At 44.4% G+C, this 9788-nt stretch overlaps 1 protein-coding gene across 1 annotated transcript in view; it reads left to right on the plus strand.

Moving 5' to 3' along the window:
- Positions 1 to 2895: 2895 nt before the first annotated feature.
- The window catches only part of LOC115004974 (sterile alpha motif domain-containing protein 10-like), a 12912-nt gene continuing 6019 nt past the window's right edge, over positions 2896 to 9788 (plus strand). Inside the window, exons 1-2 of the mRNA XM_029426740.1 lie at positions 2896 to 3171; positions 4531 to 4712. Of these exons, the coding sequence (XP_029282600.1) occupies positions 3159 to 3171; positions 4531 to 4712 (195 nt within the window). The 5' untranslated portion in view covers positions 2896 to 3158. The remainder of the gene's footprint in view (positions 3172 to 4530; positions 4713 to 9788) is intronic.

The following is a 9788-nucleotide window of genomic DNA, read 5'->3' on the forward strand; positions in this document are numbered from 1 at the left end:
GGAGAGAGAGGAAACGTTACCTTCAGGGAACATTACACATGTCTCTGTCTCACTACATATACAACACAGGACTGATGACACCATGACAGGAGAGAGAGGAAACGTTACCTTCAGGAACATTACACATGTCTCTGTCTCACTACATATACAACACAGGACTGATGACACCATGACAGGAGAGAGAGGAAACGTTACCTTCAGGGACATTACACATGTCTCTGTCTCACTACATATACAACACAGGACTGATGACACCATGACAGGAGAGAGAGGAAACGTTACCTTCAGGGACATTACACATGTCTCTGTCTCACTACATATACAACACAGGACTGATGACACCATGACAGGAGAGAGAGGAAACGTTACCTTCAGGGACATTACACATGTCTCTGTCTCACTACATATACAACACAGGACTGATGACACCATGACAGGAGAGAGAGGAAACGTTACCTTCAGGGACATTACACATGTCTCTGTCTCACTACATATACAACACAGGACTGATGACACCATGACAGGAGAGAGGAAACGTTACCTTCAGGGACATTACACATGTCTCTGTCTCACTACATATACAACACAGGACTGATGACACCATGACAGGAGAGAGAGGAAACGTTACCTTCAGGGAACATTACACATGTCTCTGTCTCACTACATATACAACACAGGACTGATGACACCATGACAGGAGAGAGAGGAAACGTTACCTTCAGGGACATTACACATGTCTCTGTCTCACTACATATACAACACAGGACTGATGACACCATGACAGGAGAGAGGAAACGTTACCTTCAGGAACATTACACATGTCTCTGTTCACTACATATACAACACAGGACTGATGACACCATGACAGGAGAGAGGAAACGTTACCTTCAGGGACATTACACATGTCTCTGTCTCACTACATATACAACACAGGACTGATGACGCCATGACAGGAGAGAGGAAACGTTACCTTCAGGGACATTACACATGTATCTGTCTCACTACATATACAACACAGGACTGATGACACCATGACAGGAGAGAGAGGAAACGTTACCTTCAGGGACATTACACATGTCTCTGTCTCACTACATATACAACACAGGACTGATGACACCATGACAGGAGAGAGAGGAAACGTTACCTTCAGGGACATTACACATGTCTCTGTTTCACTACATATACAACACAGGACTGATGACACCATGACAGGAGAGAGAGGAAACGTTACCTTCAGGGACATTACACATGTCTCTGTCTCACTACATATACAACACAGGACTGATGACACCATGACAGGAGAGAGGAAACGTTACCTTCAGGGACATTACACATGTCTCTGTCTCACTACATATACAACACAGGACTGATGACACCATGACAGGAGAGAGGAAACGTTACCCTCAGGGACATTACACATGTCTCTGTCTCACTACATATACAACACAGGACTGATGACACCATGACAGGAGAGAGAGGAAACGTTACCTTCAGGGACATTACACATGTCTCTGTCTCACTACATATACAACACAGGACTGATGACACCATGACAGGAGAGAGGAAACGTTACCTTCAGGGACATTACACATGTCTCTGTCTCACTACATATACAACACAGGACTGATGACACCATGACAGGAGAGAGAGGAAACGTTACCTTCAGGAACATTACACATGTCTCTGTCACAGGTCTTGTTGTTTTGTTTTTGCTGTTTATTTTCTTCCCCTTGAGTTTTTTTTTTATCTATTTGTTTTCTTTTGGCACTAATTTTATTTAATCATCTTCTGTCTTTTTCTTGTCTTATTTATTTGTCCTTGTTTTAAATGAGTTGCATTTTGAGTTGTTATTGTTAGGCACTTAGAGCTTCATCTTTTGTATGAAAAGTGCTCTATAAATAAAGTTTATTATTTATTCTTGGTTTTTGATGGATCAGTTTGTGAAGGTCAAAGGTCAGCTAACCCACAGATAGTCTTTGCTGTAAGCAGTGTTGGGGAAGACACTCTGAAGGCCTATAATTATACAAAGCTACCAATTACTTACACTTTAAATTGAACTACAGCGTAATCTTAAACTCCTGTTAGTAGAAAGTAGTTCAAACTACCTCGTAAAAAGTGATCAGATTTACAATGTACAGTGTAAACATTCACTTTGAGTTTATTTAAAAAGCGCCCACTTAAAAAAAATAAAATAAAAATACCCCACTAAAGAATATTTAATTACACCTTTTTTAGACCATTTGACCAAATGAAAAAACAGTATGAACAGCTGGTTTGAATAAACAATATTTCTACTGATCAGAGAGGTTTAATTACAATAGAGAAGCAATAGTCAAATTTAAAAAAAATTATTTTATGGCTCAAAACTGTTGGTAGTTTCAGTTTTTAACTACACAAAAAATAGCAAAATAAAGTAATTAAACAGCGTGAAACACTTTGCAAATATGAATGTAGTTGAACTACCAGCTCATGCAGAATGTACTAGTACTACTAGTTGAAGTGCATGTCGCTCCCTGTGTGTGATCGATCAGTGAGGTGCAGGTGGGAGCAGGTTTGGTGCTCGGTGACATCCTGCAGCTCTCCTGCACAGAAGGTCCATCACACAGAGAGCACACTGCCCACAGGCGCGCACAGAGCCCCCTTTCTTTAAGAACAGGCACCGGGGGAATTCCTCACGGTGGATGCTGCAGTGATGAGAAGCCTTTTCATCCGCCTGTTTTTCAGAGTCTCCACTGGCTGCGATAATTACAGGGCCCGGAGCTGCACTTTGAGCTCGTGCAGGCTCTTGAGAAAAAGCAGCGCGTCTGATTCTCACGGCACAGATATAAAAACCACACACAAATACAAGCACGCGCGCGCAAACGTGCACGCGTGTGAGCCAGCGGAACCAGTCAGACAGCTGCTCGGGGACATTCCTGTCGTGTCTTCAGCAACTCCAGTCCACAGAGACAGAGAGGGACACCGCGGGACGACGGGAGCTGCTTTCAACGCCTTCCCCCGGTCCGACCACTTTGCGTCGTCCCTTCTGGCAGACCTTTCTGAAACTTTTGTCGGTAAAACACGACGCGGAGAAGCGGGCAGCAGGACCCGCAGCCCGGGTGTCGGTCACCGGAGACGATGGGAGTCTCTCACTAGATCTACTACGGCACGGAAACACCATGGCTGTGGACGGTAGGCGACTTACATTCACATACATTCATACATACAGTCGACATTTTCCTTTTGAAAGAAGCTGCTTCCAATAGAAACTTGAACTTAAAGCTCGCATGCAGCTCGGCTCTGTTAGTTCACCTCGCGAGACCGGTTTGCCTTCATGTCAGTGGTCGCGTCTGTTGACTAAACGCCTGAAGGTAAAACAGTGTGAGCTGAAAACATTGCACTCAATGTGCTGTAGGAAGGAACAGTCCTGCAGAGAGGTAACTTTAACTGGGCTGGATGGAAGCCTGCAGGGAGTGAGGAGCAGCTGATGGTCAGTGACTCGGTGCTGAAACGGACAGCGACCCAGTGTGACGCTGTGACTGTTGTTGTGGTCACTTTTTGCATTTAAGTTCCTCTTAATTGCAACATATTAATTGCTAATTAATACATTGCTACATATGTGTAGATTTTGTCATGAATGCACCAAAGTGCTGCTTCCTACAGTGCAGAAGAAACCAACACTATCAAGAGGAAGATGTTGCAGGCAGGAGACTCTTCACAGCCAGATTTTTATTCATGGAATACTTGTTCTATCCGGCAATTTAAATGTGTTCTAGTTAAAGGGGAGTTTTTTCCTCCCATAGAAGGAAAAACTCAGTCTGACAAGTGGTATTAATTAAATGAGTTTAATTTGGGGAAAGGGCACATTTGTAGTTACAGCAGCAGCCTGGGGGAGTAATAACTCTGTGGAGGAGTTCATACACACGGAGCCTTGAAGCCTCAAAGAAACAAAAAAAAATGGCGTATAGAGTTTTATTTATATTGCTGCTGGTTTGCCTTGATGATGGAGATTGATGACTGCATTTGAGATATCTAAAAATGCACGCTAACGCACAAACACGGGGAGAAAGATTCTTCCAATCACATGAATCAGTAATGACCCGTGGCGTTCGGCCAGAATCTGTGCCAGTAACAGCTTGTTTACTGTAGTTCCACACTTTCTTTAATTACTGGATGTTGTGCAGCCCCCTGCTGCTGAGGGGGTTGGATGTCTGCGCTGCGTGCTCCTCGTAATGATGAGTAAGTCTCACACATTTTACCTACAAAGGTCTGCACAAAGTAATAATGTTAACTGAGCACTGACTACCATGAATTAGACAGGAGCTCTTCCTCTCAGGTGACTTTAAACGTTACCTCATGCCTGCGCCGTAGAGCAGGTACGAGCTCGTTTCGTAATGACATCATCCCTGAATGACAGGCTGTCCAGGTGGGTTCGACCTGGCTTTTGTCTTCGAGCCACACAGATTTGAGGGAGTGTTTTTGTCTCTTTGTTAGAGGTTACATGTAGATCCAGCTGTGTAATCATTATACCTCCTGCTTTTATCTCTCCAGCGGCTTCCAGTTTCAGTTTCTGCAGGCCAGCTGTGGAGTACAGGGCTCTGCCTGAGGACTTCAAGCACCAGCTGAGTCGACGCACAGGCGGGAATCTAACTTGGCACGATGGCCGCGGGCAGAAAACGGCAGGAGGCCGGACGGTGAAGCTGCTGCAGCAGCCGGGCACAGAGGCCCTGCAGGTACTGCACACACGACCTGGTTCAGGGACGGATGTTGTGGGAAACTCCTCGGGCTCTTTGCATTCTCCACGATCAAGGAGATCTAATCCTAATTCTAACATCTTGTATGTTCCTCCATTTAACTTATTGCAGATAAGGAAACGACCGGCTGATATCAGGACTGTAACCTACAGAAACAAGTCTCTAATCTTTGCAGCTCCCAGCAAATCAAATCAAATTTATTTATATAGCCCAATATCACAAATTACACATTTGTCTCAGTGTTTACAGACTGTACAGGATACGACACCCTCTGTCCTTAGACCCTCTGTCCTTAGACCCTCTGTCCTGAGACCCTCTGTCCTGAGACCCTCTGTCTTTAGACCCTCTGTCTTTAGACCCTCTGTCCTGAGACCCTCTGTCCTTAGACCCTCTGTCCTTAGACCCTCTGTCTTTAGACCTTCTGTCCTTAGACCCTCTGTCCTGAGACCCTCTGTTCTTAGACCCTCTGTCCTTAGACCCTCTGTCCTTAGACCCTCTGTCCTGAGACCCTCTGTTCTTAGACCCTCTGTCCTTAGACCCTCTGTCCTGAGACCCTCTGTCCTGAGACCCTCTGTCTTTAGACCCTCTGTCCTGAGACCCTCTGTTCTTAGACCCTCTGTCCTTAGACCCTCTGTCCTCAGACCCTCTGTCCTTAGACCCTCTGTCCTGAGACCCTCTGTCCTGAGACCCTCTGTCCTGAGACCCTCTGTCTTTAGACCCTCTGTCCTTAGACCCTCTGTCTTTAGACCCTCTGTCCTTAGACCCTCTGTCTTTAGACCCTCTGTCCTTAGACCCTCTGTCCTGAGACCCTCTGTCCTTAGACCCTCTGTCCTTAGACCCTCTGTCTTTAGACCCTCTGTCCTTAGACCCTCTGTCTTTAGACCCTCTGTCCTTAGACCCTCTGTCTTTAGACCCTCTGTCCTTAGACCCTCTGTCCTTAGACCCTCTGTCCTCAGACCCTCTGTCTTTAGACCCTCTGTCCTTAGACCCTCTGTCCTTAGACCCTCTGTCTTTAGACCCTCTGTCCTGAGACCCTCTGTCCTTAGACCCTCTGTCCTTAGACCCTCTGTCCTCAGACCCTCTGTCCTTACGCCCTCGCATCGCACAAGGAAAAGCTTCCTAAAAGAAACCCCATAATTAAAGGGGGAACATGTTAGAAACCTCAGGGAGAGACTGAGGAGGGATCCCTCTCCCAGGACGGACAGACGTGCAATAGATGCCGTGTGTACAGGATAAACAACATAGTACAAATACAACATGTGACAGAAATTATGTTGTGTTGAAAAAGAGAAAGTTTGGATGAAACCAGGAAAATGTCAACAAGGCTTCCCGGTGTCCAGCAGGACCAGGGCAGCAGGCGCAGCCACGATTCATGATCCTGACGTAAACTTACCATTAATTGATTTGTAAGTCAGGAGAAGGATTTTGAATTCTATTCTGTATTTTACCGGGAGCCAGTGCAGAGCAGCTAATACAGGAGTAATATGATCCTGTTTCCTTGTTCTTGTCAATACACGTGCCGCTGCATTTTGGATCAACTGAAGAGTCTTAACCGACTTTTTGGGACGACCTGATAACAATTACATAACAGTAATAACAGTTGCAGTAATCCAGCCTTGAAGTAACAAATGCATGGACTAGTTTTTCTGCATCATTTTGAGACAGGATGTGTCTTATTTTTGCAACGTTACGTAGATGAAAGAAGGCAGTCCTTGAGATTTGTTTTATCGAAAGCAGCACTGAGGTCTAACAAGACAAGAACAGAGACAAGTCCTTTGTCTGATGCCAATAGAAGGTCATTGGTAACTTTCACCAGTGCCGTCTCTGAACACATCTTTGTTTTGAGGAGACTACAAACTCAACAGAGACTTCTCAGATCACTAATGGTGCATAAACGCTCCATGTGGGTGGTTGAAAAAGGCAACAGAAACATTCGGAGGATATGCAGGTTTCATCCTGCTTTGAAAGACGAGGGAAGTTTTATTTCTAAAGAACATTTCAGCAACAAAGCATTTCAAAGTGCTTTATATAAAACATCAAAAGCATGGAGACAAAGTCCAAGAGGAACACATGAAGACTTTCAAATACAATTAAACACACGAGAGCAGAAACACAACTGTCTGACAGAAGAAAACAGGCATGAAATGCAGACGTTACAGTGATGTTTAAGTATTAATAAGTGTTTGATTTAATACAAGGCAGCGGCAAAGAGAAGGCTTCAGCCTTGAGTTGCAGCTTTTATCCTGATATGTGGAGCATAAAAAGTGAGGAAGACGAAACAATGTGCACAGCAGCTTCAGCTTCCTCCTCCTGGTTCTTAAAATCTCTTCACACTCCCAGTCGATAGACTGTAGGTCATTTCATATCTCAGTATATATCACCATGTAGCAGGTTTTCTGGTAAGTCAATAAATAAATAGGTAAAGACGGTTTTTTATGAAATACTTCCCTCTTTTATTTGAGACTTTGGTGCAAAATGAACTTAACTGTATCAAGTTCACATGCACACAACCGTTTTAAATCATGTATTTAATGTAAAAACAAAACCGCAATTATATTCCCTCAAAATATTCAGTTATGTGAGCTTGTCCAATGATGCGTTTCAGACTTCTCCTGCATCCCTGCAGAACATAAAGTCGCGCAGACACAAAACAAATCTCTTACTTAAGAAATCCTCAGAACAAATGTTTCCCTTGTTGGCTTCTGAACCCGACTGCACGTGCGCACCATCCTCAGAGTTCAGCAACTCCTCTCTCAGAGTTCTGCACAGAAAAGTCTGAAAGCAAATAGAAATCACAGTCTTACAAAAGCGGCCGGTCACCGCACATTGTTGGAAATGTGCACTTTGTTCGCAGAGAAAGGAAGCTGCTCTCTCCCCCAGCGGGTTGGTGGGCTTTAACCGCCTTTTAGTTTGGCTTTAAATAGCACCGGCCCTCCAACATGTCGCGCTGTGCTGCAGCTGCAGCGAGCAGAAAGAGGCAGCGTTCACTTCGATGGTATACAGTCTGTGGTGCAGGATAATATACTGCATGCAAAAGATTTGATATCAGATCGACTTGCAGCAGCTTTTCTGGTCCAGTTAGAATTTTATTTTTTCAGCTATCTAGTTTTGGTTATCTGATAACAGCACACACGATCCATCTGCGCTGTAAACTGTCCTCATTTAAAGCCCCTGTCTCTGTCTTCACCCCATGAAAGGCTCTTTAAAAGGCAGTAATGAGCTGACGCCAAAGCTGCACACACAGAGCTGGGCCGGGCTGATAACCGAGTTGAACACAATGCGTTGTTTGTTTGCTTCAATCCTCTTGGATGCACATAATGTAGCGGTCGCTTTATTTTGGTTTTGAGGAACATGAACTTAATCAGTGTTGTGTGCTGCACGCTTCAGCTTCTCATCCTTCACTTAGTTTGATTTACTCTTCTTCTGCATGTGTGTGCTCTTGACTCTGCAGCCTCGCTGGTTTACTGAGAGCAGAGTAAACACTCATTGTGTTCTCTCTCAACGACACAATGCACTCAGTAATTGTTGGAAGAAAACAATAATCATTTGTCATTTTTCCGGCGAGGATGCCAAACGTTCTTTAATTCCAGTTTGGACATAATGAGGGTTTTCACATTTTCTTTTCTCTTATTTTATAAATAAAATATATATTTCTCAGACAAAACAAGTTATTTGTAACCTTTTGGATTTAGGACATTTTGGTGGCCATTCTTTTACAATTGATTCATTTTTGTTTCATCAACAATAAGCAGATTAATTATGGAAATCATTACTTGCAGATCTTGTAGAACTGGCAGTTTTTTCTGCATTCTGAAAACTATTTATTTTAGTTTGAGGAAAATGTTAGAAACTCACAAAGACTCTTATATTTACTGCTCAGCGTTTATGCATCCTTATAAAGTTCAAATTCAGAAATCTAAATATTCACATACTGACCCACAAATGGCAGAAATGCAGCATTTCATGCACCTAAATATTAAACGTTACAAAGACGAGGGTGTGAAGTGTGCTCACAACAAAACAACAAGAGTAAAAGAGAAGGAACGTGCAGGAAGTATAAAGATAAAAGAATAAATGTAGAATAAATGTAGAGCCTGATGTCAGTCGGGAGGCTGCTCCGGGTGCATCTTTGTGTGATCCCCATTATCTGCACGTGTTGTGACAACAGCAGCTCCTCTTACATTGTGTGGAAGTGATGCACATGAGTTCTGACATCCCGACTCACAAGAACACTCGCGTCTCGTTTAAAAGCTTACTGGATGCTACGACCCCCTCTTAGTACGGCCGGGCGATAACTCGTGTACGTCGTCTAAATTAATAATAAAAAGATCTTACGAACTCAGATTGATCAGATAATGAACTTTGTTTATAATTAAATGAAAATAAATAAATACTTTTAATTTGTCAAGTATTGCTTTATTCCGTCCTGGTCGTGGAACAACAGACCAACTCTTTACTCTTGCAAGGATCCTGGAGGGGGCCTGGGAGTACGCCCATCTGGTCTACATGTGTTTTGTGGATCTGGAGAAGGCGTATGACCGGGTCCCCCGGGTGATACTGTGGGAGGTGCTGCGGAGTATGGGGTGAGGGGGTCACTTCTGAGGGCCATCCAATCCCTGTACACCCAAAGCGAGAGTTGTGTCCGGATACTCGGCAGTAAGTCGGACTCGTTCCCAGTGAATGTTGGCCTCCGCCATGGCTGCGCTTTATCACCAATCCTGTTCGTGATTTTCATGGATAGGATATCGAGGCGTAGTCGTGGAGGAGAGGGGTTGCAGTTCGGTGACCTGAGGATCTCATCGCTGCTCTTTGCAGATGATGTGGTCCTTATGGCATCATCGGTCTGTGACCTTCAACAGTCACTGGATCGGTTCGCAGCCGAGTGTGCAGCGGTTGGGATGAGGATCAGCACCTCCAAATTTTGAGGCCATGGCTCTCAGCAGGAAACCGGTGGATTGCCTACTCCGGGTAGGGAATGAGCCATTACCCCAAGTGAAGGAGTTCAAGTACCTCGGGGTCTTGTTCGCGAGTGAGGGGACGATGAAGCGAGAGATT

This window comes from Cottoperca gobio, unplaced genomic scaffold (genome assembly GCF_900634415.1).
Source record: "Cottoperca gobio unplaced genomic scaffold, fCotGob3.1 fCotGob3_231arrow_ctg1, whole genome shotgun sequence".
Lineage (NCBI taxonomy): Eukaryota > Metazoa > Chordata > Actinopteri > Perciformes > Bovichtidae > Cottoperca > Cottoperca gobio.